Below are 12,576 nucleotides of genomic sequence, written 5' to 3' on the forward strand. Positions count from 1 at the left end.
TCAAATCTGTAAAACCAAGTTGTTTTCCCATTTACAGAAGAGAAGAGATTGTTCCATCTGTTTAAATCTTTGGCTCCTGAGGGATAAAGTTTCTCTTCCCTCAATGTTAACAAGATGAAGCAGTATAATATGGCATCCTCTGAGCTATATCGGGATCAGTTGTCATGTTGGATAGGTTCACTGTATGGAATTAATGTTTTTTTTTACCAATTTCTACTCAAAGAGCAAAACAGAAAGACACTGCCTACTAGTTAGTTGGATGTCTTTCCTTTATCCCTGTATTTCAGACAGTCATAAGCCTACCGAAACATCCTAGCATTATTCTGTGCTTGCCCATTTCTTTCCACCTGTGAAAAAAGTAAAGTTTTTGTCTGTGTCTTTTTTGATTCCCGAGGGATGCAAATGTCAAAGAAAGGTGTTTTTCCAGTGCTAAAGTACAAAGACGGGGTGGATTCACCCTATGATTCCCAAAGTAGTGCTGGTATCAAGACATGAAGGTTGAAGAAGGTGCAGGACTGTAGAACATAATTTTGGAGGGCAGCAACCTCCACTGTAAACTGCAGTATAGAGAGTGAGTTACCTCTTTCTCCAGCTCCTTCTGGGTTTCAGTCTGCACTCTTCCCTACTGCAAAGCAGAGACAGGGACAGCATCTTCTTCTGCTGGAAAATTATTGCGAGTAATGTTCCCTTACTGCCATCGTGTGGTCCCTTCAGTTGTTTGCTGTAAGTATGCTTGTGCTAGTGGAAATTGGGGCTCTCCCAGTCTTTTTCAAGGCAGAGTATTTGGGAGAGGTCATCTTAAAATAGGAAGAACATCACTTATCTCCACCCACATTCAGAAGCAACTTGTGATTATAAATTCAGAAATGTTTCATAGTTTCTAAAGTATTTGAATTGAAATTAATTCTTTTCTGTGTGCATTTTAAGTTCAGATTCTGTTACTATTTCTGTTTCTCTGTGCATGAAAAGTGCTATTGTATTGTCATTTATTGTTCTTTGTGGCCATGTTTCCATTTTAATGACCTTAACTCAGAGTGGTGCTGCAGTGGCTTTATTCCTGCTTATCCCATTACTGGACATTTATTCCTCTCTCACTCCCTCTGTTGTCCTCCCTTATCCATTGACATGGGTATTTGAAGTGGCCTGGCTGAAAATAGTAATTTTCTGCTGGATTTGCATGGCAGTACTGACACAAGGGAAATAACAAGGAAATGCAAGACCCATGGAAGGCAGTCTTCTGCTACTTCATGGCAGATGATCAGCCCATACCTTGCAAAATTTTGACCTGAGTGAATGCAAGAAATGAAGTCCAGAATTAGGTTAAAATGGTACCTGATTGTCAGCTCAGAGTTTGCTTTGCATTGTTCTCCAGCATGTGATTAAACTGCTTTTCAGAATATTCCTGATAGTGAATTGAGTATCTCAGTAGAGGCAGATTTCTTTTAGAGACAGCTTTCAAGAAATGGTTCTTTTGAAGTGTTTGCTTCTGGTTTTGTCCAGTTGTGTATAATGCACTTGAGTTATTTTTGAGATCATTTCTATGTGGAAACTCCAGCTAAAGCAATCTGGTCTTAATCTCAGGAGGAAAACAAGTGTCCCTGCTCCACGCCCCCAAAAAAATAAAGCTTATGTGTCTGAATGCTTGAATGACTGTGAAAATTCATGTGAAGCAAGGAAGCACTGGAAAAGGCATTGTGAAAGACGTAGAGGAAGCACCAGATGGAGCTTGAGGAAACATGGGACATCCCTGATTGGAAAAAAACATCTGGAGTGATTAATTAGTTTGAATTAACTAATGCTGACCAAAAGCTGCAAACAATGCACACTTGCTGTTTCATCCTGGCTATTTGTGGAAACAGGACATTGTATCCTGTCTAGCAGGAACAGGCTGCTAAACAGGCCTGTGTCAAGGGACCATGAGTGCAGTTTTCTGGTTGTCACTTTGCTGTTGTGCCTTCCTTTGCTTGTCATCGGCTGTGAGAAAATATAAAGTGCAAACCAGTACTGGATGTCACGATATAGCATGTATGTGCCCTTCTTCTAGGATTTGCATTCACAGAGGGCTGGCTGTTGGATATGTTTCATTACTCCATTGGCCCTGTGTAGCGCAGCTGCTCTGCACATGTGCAGCATTAGAAAAGTCAATGATTTTAGCAGGTAGTTGGAACTTGGTGATCCTTGGGGTCCCTTCCAACGCAAGCCATTCTGTGATTCCATGGATCTATGATTTGGGCAAGTTACAAGTGCCTGTGCTTTGGGCATGAGCGTTCAGGAGCCTCCTGTCTCATCATGGTGCCTTGCTGTTTTCTTCATCCTGTGGTATCATATTTAAAGATGCCACAGTTAAGATTTCTGATTTAGTTTAGTCCATTCATTTACATATACTTGATTATAATGTCCTGCTTGCATTTCATGTCCACTTTTTTGTTTTGCCAGTGAGCTAGAGGGATTTGTTGAAGACCTGAAGAGGGACTCCACTGCTTCCAGCAAGACGGTTACACTGAAAGATGTTGAAGATGGAGCCTTTCTTCTGCGTCAAGTGGGAGAAGCTGTTGCCACCCTTAAAGGTATGTATTTATGCTTTTCTGTTTTGATTTTTTTCTTTTGACCATAGTAGCTGAGAACAGTTTTGCCTTTAATCTGAGGGCATAATCTTTCACTTGCAACATATTTAAGAGTTATTGCATAGCCCCTCAAGAGAGAGGCTGACACTCCACTGTTCAACTATCACCCTGTCATCTGTCTTTCCTCAAGGCTTTTATGATTTCCTCTTCAGCTTCACAGTTGTTGTCTTTGCAGGAGAGTTCCCGACGCTGCAGAACAAAATGCGTGCGATCCTCCGCATTGAGGTAGAAGCCGTGAGGTTCCTAAAGGAAGAACCACACAAGTTAGACAGCTTACTGAAACGTGTGCGCAGCATGACAGATATCCTTACCATGCTCAGAAGGTGATATATCTTTTCTTCAAGCTAGAGAATTTGCTCAAACATTTTTGGGTTTGTGTTCTTCATTTCTCCCCAAGCAACATGGAGAAATGCAACTTGTTTGTAGCATTTTAGAGTTCATTCCTAGAGCTTTCTCAAGGAAAATCAAATTATCCTTTCCTGTGCTCTGTACAGCAGTTCTGTTCTGACCAACAGTCTCAGTCATTCAGTGCTTATAATTGAGGCTAGTTTTCTCTGAACGGAACACTGCCAGATACAGGATGAACTAGGATGAGAAAGCTTACAGATTGACACCAGTCCTGTATATGAGCTAGTTAGTTGTAGGCATTCACAGCAAGTTAGTAGAAATGTTCTCTGACACTGAAGTGTGCATCTCCAGAAACTGTCTGTAAGAAATATCTTAATAAAAGATTCAGATTGGATAAAGACATCTCAGAGCATTCTGAAAGAAATAAGTATTTGCTAGTATGGTTGTGTATCCATGTACATTCTTTTTTTTTTTTTTTTTTTTAACAAGGAGAATGCTTTAGAGAAAGTGGAAATATTAAATAAAATGTACGTCCACTGAAGACCAGAGTTTAGTTGTCAGAATATTTGAATAGCAAATGACTACTGATTTATATGAAGCAGTAGGCATTGGATTTAATACCTACTCAAAACTCAGTGAATAAGGCCAAGCTGTCAAGAGTAGGGGTCTCAATTTTACTTCAATTACAAGCAAATGTAAGTCATAAGTATATTGTTGCCACCGTTGTTCTAAGGAATGTAGGATTTGCATTATTCCCATATATCCTAGAGCATATGTAAAATGGAGTTGCCAATACTGGCAGAGGGATAAAATGTTTTATGTAACAGGTCTTCTAAGAGCTATCAGTTAGTTTTCCTTGTAGATAAACATTCATATCCCTTCACATTAACCTCCCTTACTTAAAAGTGACTACAGTTATTTTTTGCCTCATCTTGTTCAGGAAATAAACAGTAAGCTATACATGTCAAAGTTTTACCAAAAATTTTCGGTGTTTTGTTGTGTTGTTTATTTTCTCCAAATGAATTGCACATCAGCTCTCCTAAACTCTGTTTCTATATTGGAAAAAAGGGATGTCATTTGATGGATAGCCAAGCTTTGAGGTTCAGCCATTTCACAGATAATTGTTAGAAATGGTTGACTTGACTTCTGTACCTTACTCTATCCCAAACTGTTGACAGACAAAACCTTCCTGAGGTATTGTTTGAAGGCTTTGTTTTGGCCATTTGCTAAACTACTGCTTCACATTCTGTGTAGCTACCACATTCCATGCTAATAGTGCAAGAATTATTGTTTATCTAGGCTCTGTGTAAAAAAAAAAAAAAAAAAAGTCAACTGATTTCCATTCTCCTTCTGAAATCAACTCACTGTAACTCATTGTTCAGTCAACAAGGGCCAGTATGTCCTTGAAGGATTTTAAATATTTTAAAAGGCAAAAGCATCCTAATTTGAGTGGTCTCTAAAAATCAAATTCCATGTCTGTTAGAGAAAGCAAAAAGTCACAGATGTTTTATAAGTTTTCTCTTGCAAAAGCTTATCGTTAAGTACTGCTCATGATTCACATGTATGCTAACCACGCTCCATGCTGTTGTGTTGCTTTTGGCTGATCAGACATGTTACAGAAGGACTGTTGAGGGGTGTGGATTCCTCCCAGGCTGTACAATACTCAGCTATGGAAAAGGCCACTGCAACTGAAGCTCTGAAAAGTCAGGAGGAGGCCAAGCAAACCCAAGGACATGCACAGCAAAACCTCACTGCAGTCACATCAGAGTCCCAGGTATCATCAGTCAAGTCAGAAGTCGTCCCCTTCTCCACAATGACGGTCCATCACGTGCAGAGCTCTCCCGTTGTCATCCATCAGTCTCAGCACTCATCAGCCCTGATCAACCATGCCCAGGGTTCACCTGCTGCACCCAGCCACAGTGAAGGGCTGCCAACGAGCAGTCACCCTTCCACCACCCCACCAGCACCCCCCCAGGAATCAGCAATAGGATCCCAGCCCACCCAAGGCATGCCGGCACTTCAGGTCTCTGTCAATGGCAGCACCATGCAAAGTCTTTTCATTGAGGAAATTCACAGTGCAAGTACCAGAAACAGAGCTGTATCAATCGAGGTATGGTGTACTGTACTCACCCAGTTGTTGTCTTTTGGGTCTGAGCTCCCAGTCTCACTTCTGAGACTGAAGGTGGGATTTTCAAATGCATTGTGAAGATTTACATGCTTTATCTCTAACTACACCATGCACTTCTGAAGATACCCTCTGATTTTAAATGAACAATATAAAATTTTACGTATTTTAAAGAGTACCCTCTTTTTGAACAATATTATGTGATTCTTTGGCAACACTTGCATTGTTGGATTTCATTCATTCCTTAAATCTCCATGTTCCCCATTATGGAGAGATAAAGATGAAACAGTGTGAGGTGTCAGTGGTTTCACACAGAGGTAGGTATTGAGCAAATGTACAGCTGAACTCTCATCTCTTATTACAGGCATGCACATTAATCACCAGTGTGATGTAGAAAAACAGTGACCCAGATTTAAATTCTGCCTTTGTTTTTTTAGCAAGCAGTGGTCTGTCAGTTTGTCCTGTATTTCTATCTAGAACAATGGAAGTCAGAACTATTTTACAATTACTGCATTAGTATATTTCTCTAGTTGCTTACTAGAATTGAAAGAATCTATCCGTGGTGACCTGTGAAGTTTACACATGGATTTTTTAAAAAGTAAATGGTCACAATAGAAATCAGAGAGGTGAACTGATGCTTACTGTTTTTGTCTAGAAAGCAGAAAAGAAATGGGAAGAGAAAAGACAAAACCTGGATCACTATAATGGAAAGGAATTTGAAAAGCTCTTGGAAGAGGCCCAGGCCAATATAATGAAGTCAATCCCTAACTTGGAGATGCCTCCACAGCCAGCAGTCCTGCCTAAAGGGGATGCAGGGGAGAAGTTTGAAGTCTCAGGTAAGTTTCAATAGAGTAAATGGTCCTAAGGAGTTGCACATTTGGGAAAGATAGGTCATTTATTCCACTTTCTAAAATTGTTTCAGTGTAAAGATTTCTGTGTTCTTGATCATACCCATGAGTAGTCTGTGAGGAATGATGCAGGTCCAGCTGTCAGAATGCAGGACTGTATCATGAAAGTAGTGATTTTGCAGATGCAGGGATAGCTGACCAGCTAATTGTGAATTTGCCCACACTGCAACTGTGTGATGCTACATAACAGAGTGTCTTGAGGAAGTGGATGGGGAAGGAAGGAGAGAATGAGAGGGCCTTTTGCAGTAAGGATTCACCCACAGCTATGCTATAGATACACCAAGTACACTTCCAACACTCCCAGCTGATACTAAAGAGAATGTTGCAGCCTACTCATTTCATATCTGTTATGGATTAATTAATCCATTTTGAACCTGCTCATTTACCATTTGCCTCCCCACTACCGTGGCAGCAAGCTCCAGGAACTCATTTCCATCCTGTGAAAGGAGCTTTCCTTCCTCTGTTTTGCACTGATCTCCTACCAACACCACTGAGTTTCTCACAGTTCTAATATTATGCGATTTGGCAAACAGCAACTGTGCATTTATTTTGTTTAATGTTCAAGCATTCAGAACCACCAGATTTAGGGTAATGGGTTGAGGCCATGGAAAGGAGCAAAGTTGGGCACAGGCCCCACATCACAATCTAGTGAACACCATCCTAGAGAATTGCTTTGACTTTACAGGAACAGATCTCACCTTGTGCTGGTAGAAAACAACTGATGGCATGGAAACCCAAGTGGCATGTATTGACAAAAGAAGTAATCTAATGTAAAATGCATCTGGAAAGCCACTGTTGTTGCAATTCTCAAGTCAGTGCTGGATAATCACGGAAGGCAGTAACAGAACAGAGGATTTCTTTAAGCTTAAGCAGCTTTGAAGAACATTTGATCTAAGAAGGGAACAAAGATGAGGCTGGGTCAGCCAAGGGATCTGTCCTGTCTGGAGGGGCCGGAGCATCAGAGGAGCTTGACACAGCCCCACAGCAGACACTTATGCAATAATTGCCCAGAGGGAATATTTAGCCCTAAACAGATGTTTACAGACAGTAATCTGAAGTCAGGAGGTTTTCTGAGTTATGCATTCCAGCTGTTCATATAACACTGAATAGCTACAGAAAGGTTGTTTTGTCAGTCTTGAAAACAAACATTGTAAGCAGCAGTGTGAAAGCAGCGACTGTTGCCATGTATGATGCTTCGCCTGTGACCAGAAACATACAGGGAGAGGTCATGAGCAGGGAAACTGCTTCTGGGAAAAGTGCCTTCCAGTGGTGATGGGCAAACAGTAGCTGAGTGAGGAGGCAGTAGTGGGGGTAAATTCAAGTTTGAGAAACTAATTTTCTCGTGCAAAAACTCCCCTAAGAAAGTGAGGGCTGGGTCTGCTTGACTGTTGGATTTGTGAGTTACCAAATTGTGTGTATGTTGGGTTATGTTCATGCTGGCCTTGAAAAGAAGCCTGGAGAGTTGCTCCTAGTGTTCCTCTGCCCTTGCCCTCACAGTGGTGAGAGGACTCATGGAACTTGTCCGAGTGTAGCTAGTTCTGGTTAACTACAAGGCTACGCTGCTCTTCCTGTCCTATCATCTTGCCAAGAGCATCATCCAGCTGAGCAGAAGTGTTGCTGCTTGCTTCAGAATTGCTGAGAACAACAGCAAGCCCCTAGGTTTCATGTCTTGCTAGTACTCATGCCAGTTATGCACACTTTCAAGGGAGGCTGCAGAGGCCCTATCTTAATCGGTTACCTAGCTGAACCTGCACCTCACACTGACTGATTTCCACAAGTGTGATGACCTATCACACTTGTACACTAAGAGCTGAAATCCCAGCCACAGTGACACTGGGGACAGGAGTTTTGCTAAAAATTTGTGGGTGAAGTGATGTAGTTTTGATGGGCAAGTGCAAGACTGCCATTGTGCACAAAGGTTCCACTTGAATCACAAATGTGTTTCTATCTACATGTATTCATCTTCAGGACTTTTTAAGATGTCTTTTGTCCCTTCTGGTTGAGGCAGGACTGAAAATACTTTTTTCCTCCTTTCACCTCTGCTCACTCAGTGCTGCCTTGTTTACTTGCAGAAGATGCTCCAGATGCAGAGCAGGATAACGACAAGCTGACCAAGTCCCCACCTCCTCCACCTCCACGGCGCAGTTACCTGCCAGGGTCAGGACTGACCACGACAAGATCAGGAGAAGTCATCTATGCAGCCAGGAAGGAGGCAGCTGCTGGCAAGGTTTGGTGACTCAGCCTCTAGACAGTCAGATTGCTGAAGAATGGCTGGCACAGAGGTGCATTCTCAAGCTTGGGCTGTGTCTGTAAACCACAGAATAAGTTGAGACAGAGCTACTGAAATTGCTTGCCAGGAAATAATACTGTCAGGCCAAATGAACAAGTAGGGTTTGATCAGATCTGCTTAGAGCAGTCTTAGCCTTGCTGTGCTTATCTCTCAACAGTAAAGAAAGTGAGTCACAAGCTGATTTGTTTACAGTTGTAAGAAGATTAAAAATTAAAAAAAAGTGCGTGTTATACAGATGGGAAAGATCAGCTTAGAGTTGAGAGCATGTTCACAGAAATGTTGCAAATTAGTTTTTTTGGTCTTCCTTTCCCCATCTCTTCTTCTCCCTGAAGGAAGTAGTGGGAAGCCCAGATGAGGAAACTGTTACTCCTACTCCTATGGGGTAGTAGTGAAAAGGGACCTAGCAACAGATGCCTTTCACAGCTGAATTTACTGTTTGCTTTGCATCAGGAGGGCTCAATTATATTGGTTGTCTGTGCTTTTTCATCCCCTTGTAGGAATGCAGTGAAGATGCTGGGCAAACAACGCAACCCAAAGCGCTTAAAGAAGATCAGGCATTGCCTCGAAACACAGGGCTTGCTGTAGCATCAGCTGTAAAAGATGAAGAGGAAGAGGAAGGAGATAAAATAATGGCAGAATTACAGGTAGGCCCTCTGGGTTGCTCGTGTGCAGGTATGCTCTTTTGGAATCAGTAATGCTTCTAGAGTCTTGGCACAACTTCTAGCTCAAAACATGAAGGAAAGTAGATCTGCCCTGTTCCAATTTATTGCACTGGATTGTTCACATTTTGCAAGCATCACCCAAAATATTTTCAAGAGGTGTAGAAATGAGAGGCTGCTCAAGAGTACAGAGGTTGCCACTGGGAAATCCTTCATGACACACATGTAGATGGGTCAAGTAAAATACTGATATCCATTTGGTATGGTCTCTGGCATAGTGTTTCTCAATACCAGACCAACAAGGTGCTGAGAGTCCCTCATTTGGTAAGAGAGAATATGGGGTGCAAGCTTTGCTCACTGTACCATGGTCCAGTGGTTCTTGGAGTATATGAACATTGAAACATTTCCTGTCCCCTGCTCTGTAGGCTCTGTTGTTGGTGTATTACTCTGCCAGTGGCATGGAAGTAGTGTTCTCTGGCTGGTCCTTCACTTAACAGCACATAGGCTGGTTTAGCTCAATGACAGCAATGCTGCAGTAACAACCAACTATTCCAGCTACTATCGGTGAGCTCCAGCCTCCTGGAGCACCTTCTGTCCTTTTCCACATTCCCAGACATGGTTAACTTTAACACAAAGATGTGGTTAACTTTAACAGCTGTAACTTCTGATGTTTGGGGTGGCTCAGAGCACTGTCAGAGCAAGAGATGTTCCCTGCTGCCCATAAGAAGGTGGGCTTGGTGCTGTCTGGGACGTCTTTTCAGCACCAGGGGTGTAGATATTAAACAGTGACGCTTCAATGTGATGAATATGCCCTGCCCTCTGCTCAGTTCTCAGCCCCCAGCGCATAAAAGAGCTGATTCACAAGGAGCAAGTGCAGGGGCTTACCCGTGTCCCCTGTTAGTGTGTTAATGGCTAATGCGACAGGGGAGCTGCGGGCAGTGAAGTTGTTGCATTGTCTGCCATTACCAGGAGAACAGCCCAGCTGCCTTTCCACTTAACGCCATGAAGTAGAATTCAAGGTCTGGGAAGGGAAGCTGGGGGGTGCTAAGGGAGAGAAATGGGCATGGTAACTCAAAGGGATTGAGTGTTTAAATGCTAGTTTTGAGGACAAGCAATGTTCATTTTGAACAATCATCAATATAGCAGGTTATGTATTAATAGCAGGTTATAATACCAAGTCTGTCAATGCGTTGATAGAATATAGGTTTTGGAAAGGTCAAACTGTTTGGTCTAGGAGCTACAGGCTTATTCTGATGTCAGTTATAGGCAGAACTGGAAAACTAGGTTTGGGATTCGGTCAGTGAAGAACTGAAGGACAGGCATGTATAGTTATGCTCACCAACATGATGTAATGGAACACTGGTCAGTCAAAGGAAATGACTCTCTTTGATTAGGTAACAGGTTAAAGTGCCTGAACTGAACTGTATATCTGTAAACATTTTTGTTAGTCATTTGATCGAATATCATTTAGATTAAAATCTGGCACCATCGAGTATACAGAACACCCCCTTGCCCACCAAAAAAATCTTAAGAGGACTGAGAGCTGTGTGGCTCTGGAAGTCTGAAAGTGTTGCCCTCAGAGCAGGGGCTTACAGTCACGTCCCAGAGGATGTCAGCTACACTCCTTACTTCCAGGACACTGATGAAGGTACATTTAAAATCTTTACTGTTCAAATCAACTTAAGACTAGTGAAGTATGAGAGCAGGGAGATGGTAGCAATCAGTTGATGAGTGCAAAACATTTAATTCACTGAAATATGCAGTTTGCCTGAAGAGCAACAAACATAGGCCTGACCATAACTGTATGTATTGGAAAGGAGCTGGAGCTGTGGTAACAAGTTGACAGGAGCTCCCAGGTGGAGTGCTTTTCCCACAGAGTTAATGTCTGCTTTGGGTGTCGGTGTGAGAACAGGGAGTGTTTTTATCTCTGTGTAAGGAGGATCAGGAAGATCAGTGCTGAGCTGCTGCATCCGTGACTATGTGTCTGTGCATCGCCTGTTTAGACAGGGCAGATATGAAGGTTCAGAAGAGTACAGCGTGGAGGTAGTTTCATGTGAAGCATCTTCTTAATCTGGCAGAAAAAGCATCATGCTAATCAGCTTGCAGAAGCACAGGCTGTACGTGTATGCTGATACAGATATTTTGGAGCAGAGGTGAGACATAAGCAAATTACATAGGGAAATAGTGGATTCTTCATCACTTAATGTCTGAAGGACCTTAGGGATGCCTTTGTAGGTGGTATGCCTAAGTCAAAAGCACATCATTAGTGTCACAAACTGGTAAGCTAGGGACAGTCCTATACCTTGTACTATAGGAGGAGCAGTACTGCTTGTTCTGAGTTCTGTGTAATCTTATCTACTCTGATGAATACAGACATGCAAACAGGATGTGATGGAAAAACAGCAGCAACTCTGCACCATGATTTTTGTACAGGATTTTTTCATTATCATTACTTACCTGATTTTGCATAAATAGTCAATAAGCATGTGAAATACAATTTTTCATTTTTATTTTTATATTTTTATTCACATCTGTAAACAGGGCTATTAATTTCAGTTGCCAGGAACTAAATGATTTCCTTAATATGTGGTATAGTAATATAACCTTGCATTTCACATGTTGTGTAACTCCCATAAGCACTCCCCCCAATTCTCTGGCTGGCTTGTACATCTCAGTGGTCAACAGTGCCAGTAGTGGCCTCCAGAAGTCCAGCAAGCACTTGGAGCTAGGACCATGCAGTAGTGTCAGTGATGGTTCTGCTTGTCTGGATTTGTGAGCCAGTTGGATGGAGAAACCCAAAGGAAATGAAAAAAGGACTGCAAAAAGGTTGAAAAATCCTGGCTATGTCCTGGGGTGGGAGGCCAGTGGTCCTCAAGCCCATCTTTTGGGCTGTTTCCAGAGCAGGAGGAACCTGAAGGGTACTGTTATCATCTGGAATGTTAATGAAGGCTGTGGTAGAGACAAGTCTAAGGTTTTAATAATGCTGCATGGGGAGAAGTGGTATTACATAGCTTTTGCATTATGTGCAGTGAGACCAACAAATCTGGCAGCTGAGTAGGGGGTGAGGAAGAGGTATTACTTCCCTTGTTCTCTCATTTATTGACGGTACAAGGCCTGCAGCTTCCACCTTTTCTTCACCTTTCTGCAGGCAACAAATAGACCACTTCCAGATGAGAAAAATTGGGAAATAAATTGTATTCAGCTGTGATTGTCCTATCCAGGCATACACAAACCCCCTGCTAATATTCACTGGGAGTTGGAAGTGAGGAAGCACAGGAAAAGATTCTGAGAACAGTAAAAGGAATAAAGTGAGCTGAGCTTTGGATTTTATTTGTTTTTACACGTAAAACTTTAAGTTTAGTTGTTAAGTGATATGTGGTCAAGGACAAAATATGTTCAGTGAATACACTGAGGAGGTATCAGCTGCTGGGAAGTAAGGAGATATTGTTACAAGCCCAAAGTTTGTTGTGGGCTTTCTGGTTAAACTTGGATAGTTGGCAGCACCTCTGGGTGCCCTCATTGCCCCTTCTGTAGTGATGGAAATCCAGCTCACCTTTCCTGCTTGGGGTGTGGAGGTCAGCATGACAAGTTAGTGTGCAATCTTGGTGGATCAGTGTGCTCT

At 42.2% G+C, this 12,576-nt stretch overlaps 1 protein-coding gene across 18 annotated transcripts in view; it reads left to right on the forward strand.

Moving 5' to 3' along the window:
• Positions 1 to 12,576, forward strand: part of KIAA1217 (KIAA1217 ortholog) — a 345,028-nt gene that overhangs the window by 325,139 nt on the left and 7,313 nt on the right. For 17 of the 18 annotated variants that reach the window (XM_090142968.1, XM_090142967.1, XM_090142964.1 and 14 more), the window contains 6 exons: positions 2,437 to 2,567; positions 2,800 to 2,947; positions 4,581 to 5,082; positions 5,753 to 5,933; positions 8,078 to 8,232; positions 8,793 to 8,939. In XM_090142968.1, the coding sequence (XP_089999094.1) occupies positions 2,437 to 2,567; positions 2,800 to 2,947; positions 4,581 to 5,082; positions 5,753 to 5,933; positions 8,078 to 8,232; positions 8,793 to 8,939 (1,264 nt within the window). The remainder of the gene's footprint in view (positions 1 to 2,436; positions 2,568 to 2,799; positions 2,948 to 4,580; positions 5,083 to 5,752; positions 5,934 to 8,077; positions 8,233 to 8,792; positions 8,940 to 12,576) is intronic. The other variant, XM_090142969.1, reaches the window with a different exon arrangement.

Source organism: Phasianus colchicus, chromosome 6 (assembly GCF_987193195.1).
Source record: "Phasianus colchicus chromosome 6, bPhaCol1.hap1.1, whole genome shotgun sequence".
Classification (NCBI taxonomy): Eukaryota; Metazoa; Chordata; class Aves; order Galliformes; family Phasianidae; genus Phasianus; species Phasianus colchicus.